General features: G+C 38.7%; 1 protein-coding gene across 1 annotated transcript in view; it reads right to left on the reverse strand.

Moving 5' to 3' along the window:
- The window catches only part of LOC139721679 (leucine-rich repeat serine/threonine-protein kinase 1-like), an 83,926-nt gene that overhangs the window by 13,563 nt on the left and 48,982 nt on the right, over positions 1-21,381 (reverse strand). Inside the window, exons 6-12 of the mRNA XM_071633009.1 lie at positions 11,885-12,123; positions 10,028-10,167; positions 9,433-9,599; positions 8,452-8,744; positions 7,017-7,349; positions 2,904-3,120; positions 1,071-1,229 (exon numbers count right to left, since the gene is read on the reverse strand). Of these exons, the coding sequence (XP_071489110.1) occupies positions 1,071-1,229; positions 2,904-3,120; positions 7,017-7,349; positions 8,452-8,744; positions 9,433-9,599; positions 10,028-10,167; positions 11,885-12,123 (1,548 nt within the window). The remainder of the gene's footprint in view (positions 1-1,070; positions 1,230-2,903; positions 3,121-7,016; positions 7,350-8,451; positions 8,745-9,432; positions 9,600-10,027; positions 10,168-11,884; positions 12,124-21,381) is intronic.

Consider the following 21,381-nt stretch of genomic DNA (forward strand, 5'->3'; position numbering starts at 1 on the left):
TACCGATACAGAGTCTAATTTTTCTCAAATTTGGATTTCCTGACAATTTCCCAAGTTTTTAAATTTGCCATCGTGGAGTACAGTATACAAATGATGCACAGGTCTGGATGCATCAGTCAGAATTGTGCGAACAAGTTAACAATGGAATGCTCAACCCATGAGACGGATCTGAGTGGGTTTAGGCTAGAGTCCATAGTATGCACACTATTCCTACTGACATATGAAAAGACATGTGCATCATCTGTTTTATAGAACAAGGGACATTTTTGTTTTCTGAATACCAGAAATCCATTTTCTGATCATTATATGTCTCGAAGCAAATTTACATGATGCATTTTCCTTTTGCTTGCCAGAGACAAAAACCATGCATCAAGCACTTCAAAACCATGCATACAGTAATTACTGGATGCATGGCAAATTTACTGGATGCATGGTTTGCTAGCCAATAGACGTCACTTGCTGAGTGCGTGAATGCTTGCCAAGTGTGCGAACTCTTCCTACAAGTGTGGGATAACATGCTTACAATGGCTGTCCTCTGTGAGGCAGTGTGTGGCCAGTAAAAATTAATACACAGCTCTCAACCAATGAGATAGCAGGATTTTCGCTACCCATTCTATGATACTAGTACTGCACATATTTGTAGTGTATTCATGTACTGCGTACAGCATGCCAGCACATTGTACGTGTGTGCATGTTGCATTCATGTCAGGATCAGAGTCGATATTTTCACATGTTCTTGAATTCACAAATAGTACTCCACATGCAAAATTTGCAAAAAATAAAAATAAAATCCTGCAAAATACATGTAGGTCTGCCATGCAACATTCCCACTTTCATATCAGGGAGATTTCGCACAGCAATCAGGGAGATATCTTTGTCTTACATGCATTTCAATGGGCGAAAATAATTCCCAAATCAGGACGATTTTAATATTCTTATTCAGACATGAACAGATTTTGACATTTTAATCAGGGAGACTCCTGCAGAATCAGGGAGACTTGGCAGCTCTGTACATGATGTGACACCACCAAAAAAGGTAAGAAAAAGGATGAGAAAAGGGCAAGACAAACCTTGAGGAAGTTTTTCATAAACTTGTCCGTGAGACTCTGAGTCTTGGTTTCCTCCAAGGGATCGGCCAGCTCCCATTCCGTGACGTGGATTCCCGCGTCGAAGAGACGAGTGTCTTTCACTTTCATCAGGCTGTTCAGGAGGGTCGTCTTGCCGCTTTTCTGGGATTGGCGAGAATGAGGACGAGTCTGGCTTAGTGATTCAGGACGTTGGTCTCATACTACATAAAGGCTGATATCATAGCTGGTTTTTAAGCCCTTGTATGACTATAGAGTCTCCAGGTCAATATCTTGACTGAGCAAGAAGAAAGATATTTTCTTTAATGCTGAAAAAAATGAATATGTTCTGCCATGCAAATAACCCAAAAACCTCACACCTACAAATGTAGCCCTATATCGTAGCTTACTGTATCTGAACTTATAAACACACAAAATGGGCAAATGTCATGTGTGGGTCAAGAAGTGGGACAATTGACATCATTTTCCGGAGGGGGGGGGGGGGGGATGGTTGAGAAGGAGGAGGTAAATTTCAGCAAGTTGTCAGACAGAAGTTTATAGGAGCTTTGTTCCAATGAAAACTTCATCCACACTAATTTTCTCTACCTAGGTACATCAGTAAATACATGTACCTTCTCGGGTATGGATGCAAAATTTATCTGACCCTGGGCATCAGATAGGGGGTACTCCCCCCTGTTGTGGAGATGGTGTACATTAGTGAAGAAGGTTGTCACATGTGACCAAGTCATATTGAAGTATTAAAGATATTTAAAGAACTCAATGAGGTCATGTTCTCAAGTAATCCCCAATATCTTCACCCATTCTTTTTGCATTTGACAATTACACCAAATTCTTCTTATGTGAAAACTTCTATTCATCAAGCAGAAATACACACAAGGAATTGTGAATATGTGCATGAATAACGATATCCATACTATAACATCTTAGTGTATACATCTTTTCCTCTCTCGGTATTGTTGTCTGTCAGTCTGTGCGTCTTTCTGTCCATCCATCTATTCATCTTCATTGTATCTCTCTATTTGTCGACCTATCCATCTATTTATTTATCAGTCTATCAGTCTAAATACCAATCTATTTACCTATCTATCCACCTACAACTATCAATCCATCTAGCTATCCACCTGTCTATCTATCTATCTATCAATCTATCTATTTATCTATCTATCTATTCATTTATCTATTTCTATCTCTCTTTTTACGTATATATGACTAGATAATGATATACTAGCATATGAATATATTTAAAGGACAAGTTCACCTTCACAGACATGTGGGTTGAGTGAATGCAGCAATATTAGTAGAACACAGCAGTGAGAGTTTGAGGAAAATCGGACAATCCGTTCAAGTTATTAATTTGTGAAGTTTCTGCTCAGTCATGGCTGGATGAAAAGACTACTATAGCTTGTGATGTCACATGTGTACAGCGACATAAAGAAAGAATAAAGAAAATCGAACATATTTCCATTTTTCTTGCATAACAAAAGAACACTCAACTTCTCTCTTTCAGAAGGCAGGGGGAATAATATCACCCATATTATACTTCAGTAACAAGTTGAAGAAATGTGCACTTTATTCAAAAGGTAAAGTTTTGTGAAATTCTCTTTTCATTTTCCTTATATCGTTGTACGCATGTGACATCAAACACTGTAGTAGTCTTCTCATCCAGCAGTGACTGCGCGGATACTTAAAAAATTCATAACTTTTGAACGGATTGTCCAATTTTCCTCAATCTTTTACTGATGTGTTCTAATAATATTGCTGCATTCTCTCAATCCTTATGTATATGAAGGTGGACTTGTCCTTTAAATGGTGACTCACTGCAGGACCCATAATCGTGAGTTTCATGCTGTGATATGGCTGACTGTCGAGGAGCTTCTCTCGCAGGATTCTCAGGACGAGACCTGACCTTGACCTCTCATCTGGGGTCAACTGGCTGACCTCCACCGGGCTGGTGATGTCCAGACTGTCTATCTTGAGATGGAAGAGATGTTTGAGGGTGCTGAGTGCTTCAGGGAGGTGATGAAGATCTGGGTTGCTGCAGCATGACAAAAAGACAAGACGTCATATACAGACATTCACACTGACAATTCTTATAAAAAACAACTCTGATATGTAAAGGTACGGTTGCAACCCACATTCTTTTGAGAACCAAGATTCGCAAAATTAAAATGCATGGGAAAGTTCTTGTCTACACTATAATGCATTGGATGCCAGTAGCAATTTTCAAAGATTATATTCTGGGGAAAAAAAAAAGAGGCCTTTGGCTCCAATTCGCAAAATTACATGCTGCCAATATTTCTTGCTTTGTGACAGTACTCCAAAATTAATGAATTTAAGGCATGTTATGGCAGACTACTGTATGCCCCACATATTTCACTGGTTTTATTAATTTCCTGAATTTTGCAAGTTGGGTGCTATTTACAAATTTTACAACACACATAAATATCAACTCTGATCCCGACATGATTGTGACATGCACGTGTACATTTCTCTATCATTTCACTGCACTCCATGATCACAAATTTAACCACTCGTGAAATTTTCAGAAGTCCCAATTTGTGAAAAATTAGACTGGCTAGCTTTATATGTGATTGATCTGATGTAGATTTTTTTTTTTTTAATGCATTTCCATTTTTTGTTCAATACAGAGTAGAAGGATGATCTGATAGGATGATATTGCCTTTACAGGCCTCGAAATAGGATTTTGGAGGGGCAAGGCCAATTTAGACAAGGCAATCGCCAAATTGTGTCTCGCCCATTCGCGCACAAGGAATTAATATTTTTTATAACTCCCAGAAGTTAATTGATCTGCTTATGACCTTTGACTTTGTGGTAACCTTCAACACCCTAAGGGACATTTACCATCCAAGTTTGGTCACAAACGGACAAAGGGATCAAAAGTAACGAGCCATAATCGAAACGTGCCATACAAACTTAACATTGGGCCCTAAAAATTTGTTGACCCCTTTCTGTGACCTTTGACCTTGTGATGACCTTTAACTTCCCAAGGGACATCTACCGTCTAAGTTTGGTCACAAACGGACATAGGGATCAAAAGTTATGAGCCACAATCAAAACGCGCCCTAAAAACATAACATTGGGCCCTTAAACTTTATTGACCCCTGTCTGTGACCTTTGACCTTGTGACGACCTTCACCTCCCCAAGGGACATGTATCTTCCATCCAAGTTTGGTCACAAACGGACAAAGGAATCAAAAGTTATGAGCCATAAACGAAATGCGCCCTAAAAACTTAACATTGGGCCCTAAAAGTTCGTTGACCCCTGTCTGTAACCTTTGACCTTGTGGTTACCTTCAACTTCCCAAGAGACATCTACCATCACCCAAGTTTGATTGCCATTGTAGCAACATGTGCTGAGTTACGTGTGATAAGAGAGTCTTGCAAGTAAACTTTAACGTATGACCTCAAATGACCTTTGACCTTATCATGTGACCTCTTACGGCACCATAACATGAAGGTAACCCCAGTGCATCCATCACCCAAGTTTGACTGCCATTGTAGCAACATGTGTCGAGTTACATGTGATAAGAGAGTCTTGCAAGTAAACTTTAACGTATGACCTCAAATGACCTTTGACCTTATCCTGTGACCTCCAACGGCACCATAACATGAAGGTACCCCCAGTGCATCTATGACCCAAGTAGGTTGTAATCCAAGCAATTTATGTGAAGTTATTTGTCAAAAGAGAGTCTTGCAGATAAACTTTAACATAGAAAAGAGAGTCTTGCACATACTCTTTAATATATGACCTCAAATGACCTTTGACATCATCACATGACCTCTGACAACACCATAACATGAACATACCCCTAGTGCTTCTATAACCCAAGTGTGGCTGCCATTGCTGTAACAGTTGCCAAGTTATGCATCATAAGAGAGTCTTGCAGGTAAACTTTAACATTTGTGACGGACGACGGATGGACGACGGACGGACGACGGACGACGGATGGACGACGGACGGACGACGGACGGACGACGGACGGACGACGGACGACGGACGGACGCCATTTGGATCCCTTAGTCTCGCCTTCACCTCCGGGGGGCGAGACAAAAAGGGCACTTTTTCCAAGAGGCCAGGGCACTTAAGTCAGTCAGAGGGGCACCAAGGCCACATTGGAAAGGGCATGTTTGGTGTTTATGAAAAAAGAAATAAGAAAAACAAACCGAGAAAAACAAACAAACACACACACACACACACACACACACACAAAGTGCAACACACAACAAAAACCTCTTCCCTACAGCTGTAACACATTCCCGATCTCCGCGTTTTCTATCAGGTGAAACGACATTTTTTAAAACAGGAATAAAACAACAGTAGGTATTGATTGAAACTCGACACCCTTTCAGGCCAGCCAGGCCAGGCTGCCATGAAACTTCAAAGCACATTCCGACAGCTGGCTGGCAAAACCACAAGGCAAAGGAATTTGCGCGCGTGTAGATTGCTATGATTAGTCTGTGACAGACAGTTCATGACCTCCAAGAATGCGCCAGTACGCGCGGTTTCTTATGTTGATTGGTCTCTCTCTCTCTCCACCCCTCCCCATTCCCCAGTCTGGCACACCTTGGCATCGTGGGATTTTTCTTTTTTTCTTGGTGAACTTGCAGTTCACTCTTTACTACTCTGAGTATGCGCTGCCTAGCTAGTACATACTCGCGGCCGCTGCGCTGCAGAGGCAGTCGGGACGGTAAAAGCCGGTCGGGCGTACATGTACGTCCACGTCGTCTCGTATCACGGAAAGATACTTTGAGTTTGAATCAGATATATCGGGACGCGAGTGAAGTGAAGGTATGATATTTGAGATCAGGAAAGTTGTTCAAGCTTATTAAAGAGACTTTGAGAAAGGGCATATCATACGTCATAAATAATAACTTTCATTCTAAAAGGGCACCACGGCCCCAAGAAAAAGGGCACATTTTTTTTGGCCGTAACTTTGATCAAAAAACAAAAGGCATTGCGGCCAACGAGAGGGGCACCGACGGCCATGGCCGTCGGTGGCCGTCGGTTAATTCGAGGCCTGCCTTTACCAGTCAAATATTAATTATAAAAGTAAATTGTGTGTGATTTTTTCCTCAGAGTAAACAGACATAAGTCTAAAAAGATGCAAAGGAGTCATATTTACCTATCAAAGACTACGAGCCGCTGTGTGTAGATGTTTGCATGTTTTTAAAAGATCAAGGTAATTTAAGATAGTAAAGAGGCTAATGACAAGACAAGCAATCAAAACAATAAAATATAATCGAGCAAATGTTAAAACACCCATGTCGCCACTTGTAGCATTCTTTATCCACAATGAAGTGCAGCATTTAGTCACAAGAATAACTACTGGAGAGCAATCTTGAAATGCATGCCATTTTTATAGGGGGCTGGAAACCAACTCCTCCTTCCACTCATATCAACAATTTAATTATAATACACTTGTATATACATTTAATCGGGCCCAAATACAGTAGAATGATTGACACATATGCCATAAAAAGGCTTCAACTCTTGGGTTGGCAAATTGAACGCGTTCACATTACTTGCTAACTTTGTATGTTTATTCTCATTTTATGTTTCCTTGACTGCGGTTCAGTCATAAGCCTAGCTTGGTCTACCGGAAATTGTGCTTGTCAATCAAAACACTGTAAATAAACTGTGTGCATTTTTTTTCTTTTTTTTTGGGGGGGGGGAGGGGGGTGGGGTAAAAGTAGAAAGCATGCCTGGTGTAATATTGGGTTTCTGATTGTTTCTTCGTTTGTTTGTTTGTTTGTTAGCAGGAGGGGGAAAAGATTGGGGAAGGTAAGAAAAAACACCACATGGAATGGGCCGATAAGAACACTGCAATCAAACTGAATGCAATATACAGACTAAATGATCAAAACATCACGAGAGATCAGTCATCTGGCAACACGTGACATGATTTCTACCTGCTGAGATCCAGGTCGTACAAAGTCTCCATCTTGCAGATGCTCGGTGGCACGTCCTCCAGTTCGTTGTGGGAGAGTTTCAGCACGTACAGGCTCTGGGCGAAGCTGTCGGGCAACTCGATCCGCTCCCACAGCATGGGGCCCCTGTCGGTCACGGTTGGCGGTGTGGCATAGAAGACGCTCCTGCTGTGGGCATCGATAATCTTCGATGGGGATTTGGCTGCCTGACCCCTGATCTTTGTGCAGAATGCATTGCTTGTCCGGGGTGCTGGTGCCTTGGAATCGAGCAGTGGTGGATCGCTACCTCTTTTCTTCTTCACTGGGCTTCTAGGTCTGTTTGATACAAAAAGAAAAAGATGATTTGGGGAAACAAATGTAATTGATACAGCAGTATGACATATCACAGTTTTCAACGTGCATCCAGGAACACTTCAACCAAGATCCAAGCACATCTGTTCATATCTGCCTGCTAGTACTGTAAATGCAGAAATTTTCGCGGTTCATTAGTTTTCGCGCATTTGATGCTACTTCTGGCTGGTGCAAATTCTAGAACCAGCAAAAATATCTTCACTATATTCTTTGCACATTTTGAATGGCTTGACAATTGTGCACCGCAAACTTACGAACCCGCAAATATGTTTTTGAGCTGCTCAATACGAAAAATTAGTCCCACAAAAATATTGACGTTCACAGTTTTCCTTCACAAATTCATCTTCGTAATCCCTGGACAGAATGCAAGGTAAAGTGATATTTCATGAATTGGTGGTGATGCTGGAATCAAATGTCATCCAAACCCTGATGAAGTCACAGGACACAGATTTCCTGATTTTGAAAATAATTATTTTAATTTTGTAGACTCTTATCTAATTCAATTCTTTACACTCTTATTTGATTTAATTCTTTAGACTCTGTTTTGTATCATTTGGATATGGAAACAAACAAATAAATGAAATGAAATGAAAGACGTCCAGTGTTAGATATATTTTTTTCCACTTCAATATCAAAAACTATCACTGTAGTTTTAGGGAGAGCAGCCATATCGGTTCATTGCATGCACGAGATTCGACTCAAATCATGTCATCACAATCATATACTCCAAACCCGAACAGCTTTTAATTTACAATTTATTCATAGAATTTGTAGTTTCAAAACGAGGCAAAGAATTATCACATTTTTTCTACTTGTGAATAATTATCAAATTTCTTCTTTAATTGCAAGTCATATCTCCTATTCTTGCATCTTGCCTGGCTTTGGTGTCTCTGACTTGTCAGGGAACATTGTAACAGGTTAACCTGTAAAGGATGGACTGATTTTGCTACGACACACATTTCCCATAGACCCCTGCCCGAGTATACTCGGGACTCGTCCTCAACGGGTTAATATATGACATACATGTATACAGCATTCCTTCCACAAAGTACAGTCCTTTACTCACAAGTCTGTCCTAGTTGTTGGCTGCTCCTTCTGGACCTCTCGGTGCATTAGCTGATTATAAGACAGGTTCAGGTGCTGGAGGCGGCGAATATCCCATGCCTGGGGTAGCGGGAAGCTGCGCAGAAAGTTCCGCGACAGATCCAGTTCGGACAGACTGCCCAGGCGGCACACCGAAGGCGGAATTTCTGTCAGCCGGTTGTTGCTCAGGTTCAAGAAGCGCAGAGAACGCCGCCAGAACTTGGGGAGATCTGGCGGGGCTGACTGAACCTTATTCTTTGAGATGTTGAGGACTTCCTGTGATATTGAAAGCACACCAATCAAAATTATTGCAAATCAGAGATTAGCAAGTTCTTACATCAAACTTTAACATTTGATACAATACCAATAGCGACAGGATACTCCCTACATTTCTCAGTGTACTTCTAACCACATCATCTCCATCAGTGTAAATTCTCATCCCCGAAACAAAGGATATTGGACCGCTACTGTCATTTGCTTCAATTTGACCTCTGACCCCAAAGTACAAGATCTGTACCATGACCACAATCAAGGCGACAGTGTCCAGATGCAAAAGATTTTAAACTTGTCTTGGCCTTGAAATTTCAAATCATGGCCATTCATGGATTTAAATTAGGCACTGACAAAATGATTATTCATGTGTAAACAAATCTAATAATATGCTTGGAAGACGTAGAAAAAAAACAGGGTGCTAAAATGTATGACTTTTTTTTTTTAAACAAAGGCTAGATGTCTGTGAAGGCTGTTTTGCTGACACATGTTTTCCAGTTGCAGTAGGTATACACACTGTTACCATGGTAATGCTTGCCTTCATGATGAATTTCCCACGGAAGGAAGATGACATGATCTAGCATTTCTTAATCCACGTACTTCATGATATTTGAGTTTAAAGAGGTGTTTTGTTGTTTGTCTTTTCTTTAAAGCCTGAAAGAAACAGGATACCAGAATGATGTCATTAGCTTACCAGTGGACACGCCCATGGGTGGGGCACCTCCTCAAACTTGTTGTCAGACAAGTTGAGGGTGAGCAGTGCGGTGCAGGCGTCAATCTCCGTTGGCAGGCTGGAGAGTGAGTTCTGTGAGAGATCCAGGTTACCCAGGGAGATACACCGCCATATCCTGGTGTTGTCGTCTTGGTGGCATAAAACATTCATCAAAATCAATTTATTGAAATCAAGAGAAGCCAAGTCTTATACTCTCTCAAATGATGACAAAAATAACAAATTTTATGGGAAAATAGTCTCTCTTAGGGAATCTACAAAACATTGCGTGAGACATACCACTTTCCAATACCACATATTGTTCTGAATTTGCCCAGGTAACATTCTGTCAGGGGGGTTAACATATCATTTAGAGCAAAACGATGCATCTTGTTTATTTATTATCTATTCATTTATTTTTATTTTTATTATTTATTTTTTTTTTATCTATTTATTTATTTATTTATTTATTTTTTTTTTTTTTTTTGGGGGGGGGGGGGGAACTGTTGATAGATCTGGGAGCCACACAATGCTGCCCCTGCTAAAAGTGCTGTCCAAGTAAATGCAGAATTAGACTCACCTCCACCTGTTCCTTTGGTGTGCTGGATAAGGTCGGTGATACAGTTGCGGGCAAGGGAGAGAAATTCCAGCGCTGGCAACATGAAAACCTCCACTGGCACAGAGTCTAGTTGGTTTTGGTAAAGACTGAGGGAAGCCAGGCTGAATGGGATGGGAAACAACAGAATGGATGCTGATCTAGACACACTTATAAAATGGTTATAATGGATCCTAATCAAACAAATAACTGGCAGAGAGCAACCACGTAACCAGTCTTTCATGTTGCCTAATGGTTTTACCAGTGACCACAGACTAATGACCACTCGGAGATATGTGCGTGACTGAGGCTTAATTACTGTAATCATGCTCAATGACGTCACAATTGCATACTTTAGTAATGCCGACTGAGTCATGCAGTGACATGCGCATATTTTTGGTTTTGGGGGTTTTCTATGCGCATTCACAAGACGCAGCTTATCCTCAAAGGTAGCTTATCCACAATTAAGGATAACCATCTGAACATACTTGTAACTACATGTAATGTTTTCTAAACTCTGCTGCAAGATTACTGACCAACACAAGGAATACTGTTCACATCACACCAGTGTTACATCCTCTCCACAGACTTCCCATTGAAAAAAAATGAATTATCTTCAAATTTGCTCTTTTTGTTCATCATGTATGTCACTCAATTGCACGAAGACTATCTCAGAATTCTTAGTATTGTTATAACACTCCACGCAAGCTTCAATCATCCAGACAGTTCTTTTGTATTTCATATGCTATGTACCTAAAGTTAAGCATTCATGGAGAACTCGTTCGTTTTCCCACATTGGACCAAACATTTGGAATAATAGCCCTGTCACTGTTTGCCAGTATACCCTCAGTGGAATCATTTAAAACTTGTCTACAAACATATTTGTTTGATATGCCATAGGGAAAAAAATCCTATCACATACTCTTCTCTTCTTTCTTTCTTTTTTCCCTGTCTTTTCTAAAACCACTGTAGACATCTCTTTCATGGATTGCTGTGCCACAGAAGTGTTCACTAGTATTACCATTTATATCTACCTAACCTTAGTGCAATAAAATGCAAAGCCTATTCATTAAAAAGTGCTACAACAAATGAGATAAGAGCATAACTATGCAAATGAAGGAGAACAAAAATGAAACCAAAACAAATAAATAGAAAAGGTGAAAGAAATATATTGTCTAATCCTAAACTAGTCCCAATAAATGTGTCATGTAATTGGATCTGAAAATTCCAGTTTGGCTATTTCTCATGTTATATATGATAACATATATATTTTTTCTATTCCAAAGAGATATCCAGCACATGCAAGCAATTGACTGCTTCCCCAAAGTTCAACTGAGACTGTAATGGACTGTATATCATCACATAGTCTGTGCATTTACAAACTTATATCAATCACACTGCTGCATATTGTAGTCTTTGTAACCTCGTTATTTTGCGGCTGGCATAACTGTATAAAATTTGTCTCACAAAAACCACTCCAGCGAAGATGAAACTTTGAAAGTATGAATGATTATCAATTGGCAGATAGCACATACGTTGCAAAATATTTGATTTAAAAATGAATGATATGTGGGCTGATACTAATGCGAGTTATTTGCCCAGCTACTATTTAAAAAAAAAATCAAAGCATTCATGTACCAGTACCTACTAATACATTAACCTTGCTATATATTCTCTATCAATTACCTGTTATTAGCCCATTATTCCATCAATTCAGTTATAAAATCACTTAGCCATTCAATAGATCAATCAATCAAGCAACTAATCTAAAAACCATGCTTCCTTTCTTCCTTCCCTATTTCCTTCCTTCGTTCATTCATTGCTCACTTAAAAATTACCTACCGATACTCCTGCAAGTTTCGGTGGCTCTTTGGCGCCGGAAGTCTGCACAGAGCATTCTGGGATAGGTTGAGCCGCCGCAGGTTGGGCATCCCCCAGAGCAGCCCCTCGGGGACAGAGAAGAGGGAATTCTGGGATAGGTTGATGGTCGACAGGACCTGGTGAGAGGAATCCTGGAAGTCCCTCAGCCACGCAGGGTCAAAGGTGTTCAGCTGTTTGTGGTGCCAATTTGCAACGAGCTCCTGTAAATAAAAAAATGAAGTCCTAGTGGTCATTATATCATTTAAAGGGATCGTACAGTTCTGGTTGAGACCTAATTTCAGGTTTCTAACAGTTTTAGGTGAGATAATGAGAAATCTCATATGAAATATGAAAGAGCATGCAATTTCATGAGGAATTCAACATTTATTTGATAAAAATTGGTTTTGAAATGGCTGAGATGTCCAAAAAAGAACGATTCTAATAAAGTGTGGGACCCACACTTTGTAACGATCGCCTTGTTTTACTTTGTTTTTGGATGTTTCAGTTATTCCAAACCCGATTTTCATCAAATAAACTTTGAATTCCTCTTAAAATGGTATGCTCTGTGCTATATCATAAGTGTTTTCTTGGTATCTTGCAAAAATTCGAAAGCCTATTTCTCATCTCAACCAAAACTGTACTATCCCTTTAATCTGTTCCGTACAGGAACCTGGTGGCATGTATATTACGTCTATGGGCATTTTAGAATCCAGTATGGAATGGGTTAAAGAGACAGTGCATTTTGGAGCAGTGATTTTAAAAATTTTTGAGTTATCACATTTAATGCATATGTGGAGGTCAGTTGTATCACAAAACATCCTATCATATGAAAATGTTGCAATAAAATCTAAAAATAGGTAGATATCACTGTTTTTCTCATTAAATCATAACTGTAGACGGTTTAGTCTGGAAACAATGTTATTATATCTATTGTTCACATTTTGTATATTCAACAGTACTTATCATCGATTATACGGATTCAAATTTTTACAGTGCTTGTTTCTATCCCTATCTCACATTTTAGAACTATTTTGAAGCACTAATGCTGGGATTTTGTTTCATCTGCAATGGTAAATTATGCCTTTAAACTCTCTCCCTTGTACATCTCGAAATGCTTTTGACATTGTGTGAAGAAGAATTTTCTGATGGTGATGACTGCATTGGGTCTTTACATCTGCCAACAATATTCAAGCGCAATTAGGGCCTTCACGAATATCAATATCAAAATTCTTCATGGTAAAAATAGCACACAGATCGAATCACTGTTGTGTGATTGGCCCCCAATGTTATAGGGATGGTACAGTAGTGAAGATAAAAAATGAGCCTTCAACTTTTTGCGAGAAATCAAGAAATCACTTGTGAAATGGTACGGAGCATACAATTCCAGGAGGAATTCAAAGTTTAGTTGATGAAAATTGGTTTTGGAATGGCGGAGACATCCGAAAACAAAGTAAAACAAAGCAGTCTGAACAAAAGGTGGGTCCCACCTTTTATTAGGATTGCTCTGGTTTGGGTATCTCAGCCATTTCAAAACCAATTTTCATCAAATAAACGCTGAATTTCACTTCGAGTTACATGCTCCTTCATATTTCATGAGAGGTTTCTTACTATCTCACCCAAAAATGTTAGAAACCTGAACTTAGGCCTCAACCAAAACTATACAATCCCTGTATGCTGAACTGAAGTTACTATTAAAAGAAATGACATCTGTATAGATTTGTGATCAATGTCAAATTCTTTCTGTACATTTCATACAGGAGAACCAAAAAAAAAAATGGAATGCATACATGTGACCTTTTGGCACTATCCATTTCATGATGGAAAAAAACTAATTAGTCACTAATCGAGCAGACAGTTCCACCCTTCCTAAAAGGAGATGATGGTAGTGATTAGAAACATAATATATCAACATCGATGATTTTTACTTCATTGAAAAAAAAAGTGAAGGTTGGGAGTATCTGCGTAAAAACATCAAAACTGCCATCAAATAAACTAAGATTTCTCAGAACTATATCAACAAACACACAAACACTCACACGCAAGAAACCCAACCATTTCTTTTTTTGTTTCTGTGTGCTGTAATTACAATTACCACTTTTAAATCAAAGTAATAAATGTGCATGACTGTCCTTTGCCATCTGTTTGGAGTTTGGGTAACATAGACCTATAACTCAAGTGATTATTAATGGCAAAGTTAGGATGGAATATAGTAACACACAGATGTTTGTGCAGACTACTAGTATTATATCTCCTAATCAAGAATGTGTGATCATGTTTCGAAGGACATTAGTCAAATATGGATGGAGGCATACAGATCGAGAGCTTTCTCTCCATGGCATTACAGTAAACACTGCAGATCTTCACCCAAACATAAAGAACAGCTCAAATAAGATTAGGCACGGCTTTCGCTTTTCAAATTATGTCTGAAGAGAGCAATCACTGGAATGAGACACCTTACTATTTAAACTGATTGCAACCTCCATGTAGCATTTCTATTAAACGCTCATGCAAACAAGGAACAAACATATAAAGAACATCTCAAACAAGATTAGGCATGGCTTTCGCTTTCCAATTCAAGGCTGAAGAGAGTGATCAATGGAATGAGATGCCTTGTGTTATGGATACATGTGCATTGTATTATCATTTCTGGGCACTTCATCGTTCCGCGGAGGAATATGTAAATAAAGGAGTTCGACAAGATGACCGAGATCGACCAAACACCTTGTTTGAGAGTCTGGGTATTTTTGGTGGTTATGATGGTTCGTTAAGCCAAGTTAACCTCCCGTAACAAATGATAGTCTAAATTGATTGCAACCTCCATGTACGCTGTCTGGGCAATATGGCCATCGTTTCCTGCACAGAATTGCTCTGAGGTGGTAGACACACATACACACACACACACACACACACACACACACACACACACACAGACACAGACACACACACACACACACACACACACACACACACACACACACACACACACACACACACACACACACATCTTCTTCGGTACATTTATATCATGAAATCATTGTGTTCTGCAGCTGTCTTGAAAAATGTGTACAAATACACTTGTATAAATTTAAAAAAAATTAAGAAAAAATCTTTTCTGGATGAATACACTATACAAATATACCATGCCTGAGAATTCACGCAGTTCTGGTTAAAACAATGTGCAGGAGTACATGACTTTAATCGCACTATTTTCTGAGGGGCACAGCCCCAAAGAAAATAGTACTATTGAAGTCACCAAAGGCACACAGTTTAAACTGGTGCCTTGAACAATGGCCTGGTATATTTGTTTTACAGGCCCAGCGATACGGTGCAATTAACTTCACGATGGGAGGTGAAAGCTTTTGAATTGAGTGTGTGCATGACATTAACTACTGGAACATTTGGCACGCAAAAATATTCACATGCTTTTATTTTAGTGCTAGTTTCTAGTCGAAATTTCCACATCACACAATTTCCACTTTTGCAGTATTAGTCGATTGAGTCTGTTTAAAGTAATCTAGATAAACTATTTCACCACTAAAACAGAGTGTAGATGAGTGTAGATGTCTTTTGAGAATGAATAAAATGAGTGATATTTCAAAACAAAACAGTGTTAACAGGACATTGTCTTCTGATGAAAAATAAACTGACGGATATTCAAATAAACAAAGCAAGATAGGCGAGTTGATTTAACGACCCATCACAGTCCCATGACCACAAATACTCTGACCCACTGAGTGCTTTTTATTGGCTTCCGATATCATGTAGTCATAACTTCCTGCTACGTTTTTGTAGTTGTCTGATTTTATCAAAACTGGTCAGACACTATTATTGTTTCCTCTTATTCACACACTGTGTGTACATTTGAAATAGTCTCCTTCAAGTCTCCATGCATCATTTTAAAATTCAGTCACCTCTGGCACACAGTGAGGCAGGATGAAAGCTAACATTGATAAACCAAACGGGATACTTTATTAGTGAGAGTGCACTTCACCAACATTTTTCTTTTAAATCAAAAGTCCTGTGGAAGATTAGCACCATGCCGAATAGCCACATTGTATTATTCCTCTTTGGCATGTATTTGAAGTGTACTTTTCCAACTTCAAAAGCTATCAGGCTTTGTACTCATTCATAATACTGAAAGCCTTTGTGTGTGTGTGTGTGTGTGTGTGTGTGTGTGTGTATGTGTGTGTGTGTGTGTGTGTGTGTGTGTATGTGTGTGTGTGTGTGTGTGTTTGGTGGAATGTACAATTTTCAGATCTTGGGAGATGGTTAAGACCCACAGATTTACATGAATATTGCTTGCCAGTTATCTAACAATACCAGATAATATGCACTATTCAAACAGCTTGATGTTACTTGTGCTCTTGATAGCATGCAGTGGTACATACAAATGTACATGTAGGCCTTCTCTTCGGCAAATGTCGCATGATGAGCAGTTGGGTGTCAAGATTCTTCTTTAAGTGCGCCATCAGACATTTTTATTGATTGAAGTGTATTAGTTTTTCTGGAGTTCATTGAGCTGCTGAGAATCATTCCTACTTTCACTGTTGTTGGAGACAAAATTTTGCAGTCCTTCAAATTTTAGCCTCTCAGGGGCCTTTCTCTTGTTCACATGCCTGACAAGCTTTTTTTTCACAACTCTTAACCCGTTGAGGACGGTTTGATTTTGCTACAACACGCATTTCCCATAGACGCTTGCCCGAGTATACTCGGGACTCGTCCTAGCTAAACAAACAAACAAACAACAACTCAATGAATAGCTATTCAAAGACCAAAAAGTCACATTTTGGGGACAAACCTACTGTTTTTTTCAGAATAAATAAAAATATCGCATTAGTATATTTGGTAACATGTATATATTAAAGGACAAGTTCACCTTCATAAACATAAGGATTGAGAGAATGTAGCAATATAAGTAGAACACATCATTGAAAGTTTGAGGAAAATCAGACAATCCGTTCAAAAGTTTTGAATTTTTGAAGTTTTTGTGCAGTACCCGCTGGATGAGAAGACTACTGCAGTGTATGAATAACTTAGATGTCACATGCGTACAACAATTATAAGGAAAATATAAAGAGAATTTCACAAAATTCCATCTTTTGAAAAAAGTACACATTCCCCTGACTCGTTACCGATAAATGTTATGGGTAATATTATTCTCCCTGCCTTTAGAAAGAGGCAAGTCAATTGCTCTTTCATTATGTGAAAAAAGTGAAAATATGTTGAATTTTCTTTTATATTTTCTTTATACTGTTGTACGCATATGACTCACAAGCTGTAGTAGTCTCCTCATCCAGCGGTTCCAACACAAAAATTTAAAAAATTCATAACTTTTGCATCGATTGTCCAATTTTCCTCAAACTTTCACTGATGTGTTCTACTAATATTGTTGCATTTTCTCAATCCTTATGTTTATGAAGGTGAACTTGTCCTTTAACATATTTATATATTACAGATATGATTATCATACTAGTACGCCCCTGCAGGCCCATAACTAGGATTTTGATGGGGCGTTCAGAATAAGAAAAAGTGGGCCTTTCTAATTCAACTTTATGTTCAGTTCTGTTGGTTTACATATACCACGCAATACCAAGGAGCAAACTGGGGGGGGGGGGGGGGGGTCCGCAGAACCCCCTGAACCTCTCTATAAATTATAGTTGCAGAGACTCCAACTCTCCCGTTTTCGACGGGAGATCTCCCGCCGAAAGCCCATTTTTGCACAATCTCCCGTTCTCCCGTTTGAGATTTGATTTCTCCCGCCCTGGCTCTGTGGCTCCCGGTGGAAAGGATTTCTTACTTATTTCTATCGTATGTTGAAAAAATAAGCCTTTATAGCACCAGAGAACATCTAGAATCCTAGGAACTTCGCGCTTCTCACACATCAACTTGGAGTCTCCCGTTTGCTAGGGGTTTCGGGCGGGAGAATCTCCAGATCAGAAGGTGCTTGGGGTTGGAGTCTCTGTAGTTGTGGGCCTGGCCTGTCATGGGAGAGTGAATACCTCCCTCCCTCGTTCAGTCATGCTCCTCCCTAAAGCAGTACCAACACACTGCAAAATTTCACACCCACCTGCCGCTCCATTGATTTCTGACCTTGGCATCTGGAATGACTAGTATGTGGGAAGGTTGTAATTGTCACACTGTGTTCAAGTTGATTCCAATACACAGAGTAAAATAAGATGCACAGAATGACTGCACTTTTGTCAAATTCAGACATGAAGTAAAGCCATGGAAATTGTATGTATGCTACCCGTGTCTTCATATTGGGTAAACATGCAAAATAGAAGGGGCAACACAGTCATCACCTCACAATTTTCCCCGCAGTTTGTTCATACAATTTTGTAAAAGTCATGTTTTGGTTGATCATTCAGCACTTGCAAGTTCTTTCTCCCCAAAAGTTGAAATTTTTATGTGATAACAAGACCACAATGATTTCATTATCTTATTCCTATTGCTTTCATGTCAAATGATGTCTGTGACATACTTCAAGGCTGTGAGGTGTACGAAGCAAATTTAGTGAAGATTGCACATAGGTCAAAGAGACATATGAGTGATAAATTATATCCATCTGCATACATGCAGTTGCAACTAGTATTCCTGATTGGCAAAAAAACCCAAACAAACAAACAAACAAAAACAAATAAACAAACAAACACACACACACACACACAAACACAGGACATTTCGAGATTCCATTTAAAGTTTTTTTTTTGTGTGTGTGTCCAATTTTGATAAAACCTCAAAACATTTTCATTCATCTGATTTTGCTCTTTTTGTCAAAGCCAAGTTCAATATGGTGTAGAATATTGCATTTAATAAACACTGTGACTACATTTGTGACCCGCTACAACAAAAGGATCCTAAAGTCGCTGACGGGCGAGCCAATCATGGCCCAGAAAAATGCTATTTTCAGGCCTTTCCTTTGATCATTTAGCTTCGAAATTTCGGCAGATGATAGAAGACACATTAGACTACAAAATTATGTTAAAAACAGAAATCCAAACGTTTTGACAGATTTTGGTGATCTGACTTCAAACTCGATTTTCTCGGCTCACCCGTCAGCGACTTTAGGATCCTTTTGTTGTAGCGGGTCACATTTGTTTGTTTACTGCACAATGGCATTTTGAGGTAGCAGTCTGTAAAGGGTTCATACTGACATATCAGTGCTTGAAAAGCTAGAGTTGAAGGGGTAAAATACTGCAGTATATTTAGGTAAGAGAGTTATGCAGACAATATGATGGGTTCACAGTTTAAGTCACCTGGCACAGACCAAAACAAGGAAAACCTTCTTAAGACTCATTTCCCCAGCTGCCTTTGACTCAGGAAGTCCAGTGCTGAGGAAGTTATTCCACTAATTAACAACACCTATCAAGTGGAAGAAAGTCCTCCCATGAAAACAAGCATAGATTGACTCTTTGTTACACCAAACCAGCTCTATTTTCACTCCTTAGAACAATTTGAGGCTCGAGAGTTGTGATCCATCTTTTATTCTTTGTTTCTACGTTGGAATATTTACTGAAAATCAACAGTCTATATTTAAGCATTCGATTGAATTCAAGAAAAATGGACATCAATTCATTTGATGTGTTCTAAGGCCATGTGTGACAACAATGATTGGAGATAAAATCTTGAAATTTAGCAATTGGGGTCTATTTGTTTGTTTGTTGGGGGGGGGGTTGATGGGATAATTTTGATCTAGGTATGATGAAGCCAATCAAACTGAGACTGGTAGCATTTAATCCAAGGCTAATCTCATGAACATGGCAAAAATGCTATTTAAAAAAAAAGAATGTGAGAGTTCACACAAAATAAAAATAATACCTCGTTTGGATTTATGTAAAGATAGTATAAGGGAATATTATGATAAGGAAAAATTTATTGTAAGAAATAATCATAAATTGCACGCGTTTCAGAAAAAATGGTGTCTGTTTAGATGCCTGTTCTCTTGATATGTATACTCTGAGTCACAATATTTCATTGCCTGTTTCTTAAAGTATTTTATTTGAAATATTACGATGTATTATGTGTTCAGATGAATATATGTTTGATGTAAAATAATATCCCAGTGGGGGAAAAAGTAGAAACATATATGACAGAGCTAGCCAGTAAATGAACATGAAGTGTCGTGTGAAAAAGATTAAAAGCATCTAAGGGATAATAAGTCCATTGCAGATATGATTTCACAAACATCTGAAGAGACATCTGGCTTGTGATGAGAATAGCAGGTCAGTGAAAATACAGCATCTGTCAGTCAAAGCATGTGCAGGGATCAAAGATCACAGAGAGTAATTAACGAAACACCAATTTACTTACAAGGAGAAAATCCAAACACATGCAGACTTGACAGATGATGAAGATTTGACTATAAAGTAAACAGGGACAGACCAGAAGCATAATTATCTCTCAGCATCATAATGTCAAAGCTCACTTCCTGATTCTTTTTTTCTCTTTTTTTTTTTTGTTGCTGTTGCAAGTAGCAAGATTTATGATGTCTCCTTGAGGAAAGCTGCCTGTTATGTTGTATATGATTATATGTATCAACCTCTTACACTTTGTGTTTTGACAATGTGTGATTATTACTATCGTATCAGTGTCGCAACCAAAAAAAAAAACCACCCCAAGAGTACATGGTTCTATTTATAGCTCACATTATCAAACCATCACAGACAGGAACGTTCTCCCTTCTTTATAGTCAAAAGCAATAACATTGATTGCAGTCCACACTTCTGCAGATATAAACTACTACAGGATTGTGTACTTAGCGATATGATACCAACTGATTGTCAGGTACATTCATACTTGTTGGGTGTCACACTTTTCATAGCCCTTGATATTTACAAAGCTCATGCAGGAGATTAGACTACAAAACAGACAAAACTAAACCAAATTTACTCACTACAATATATGCGCTATTAACTACTCAATCGATCTATCAATCAATCAATCAATCAATCAATCGATCAATCAATCAATCAAACAAACAAACAAACAAACCATCAATCATCTAATTACATTAGATGCTCAATCTGTCCCATAGCAATTTGCCTAATTTCATGTTTAAGAAACATGTTTTTTTTTTTCATCTCATCATGATATGACATGATATGATTCTTTACATGTTTAAAGGGATCATATAGTTTTGGTTGAGACCTAATTTCAGGTTTCTAACATTTTTGGGTGAGATAATGAGAAACCTCTTATGAAACATGAAAGAGCATGTAATTCTATGAGGAATTCAACGTTCATTAGATGAAAATTGGTTTTGAAATGGCTGAGATATCCAAAAAAGAGCGATTCTAATAAAGTGTGGGACCAACACTTTATTGCAATCGCTTTGTTTTACTTTGTTTTTGGATGTTTCAGTCATTCCAAGCCTGATTTTCATCAAATAAACTTTGAATTCCTCTTAAAATGGTATGCTCTGTACTATATCATTTATTATTACCTATACAAGGGAATTTTGCAAGGCAATTCAAGTTGTT

This window comes from Diadema antillarum, unplaced genomic scaffold (genome assembly GCF_040938485.1).
Source record: "Diadema antillarum isolate AM-2024a unplaced genomic scaffold, OU_Dant_1.0 scf00000147, whole genome shotgun sequence".
Classification (NCBI taxonomy): Eukaryota; Metazoa; Echinodermata; class Echinoidea; order Diadematoida; family Diadematidae; genus Diadema; species Diadema antillarum.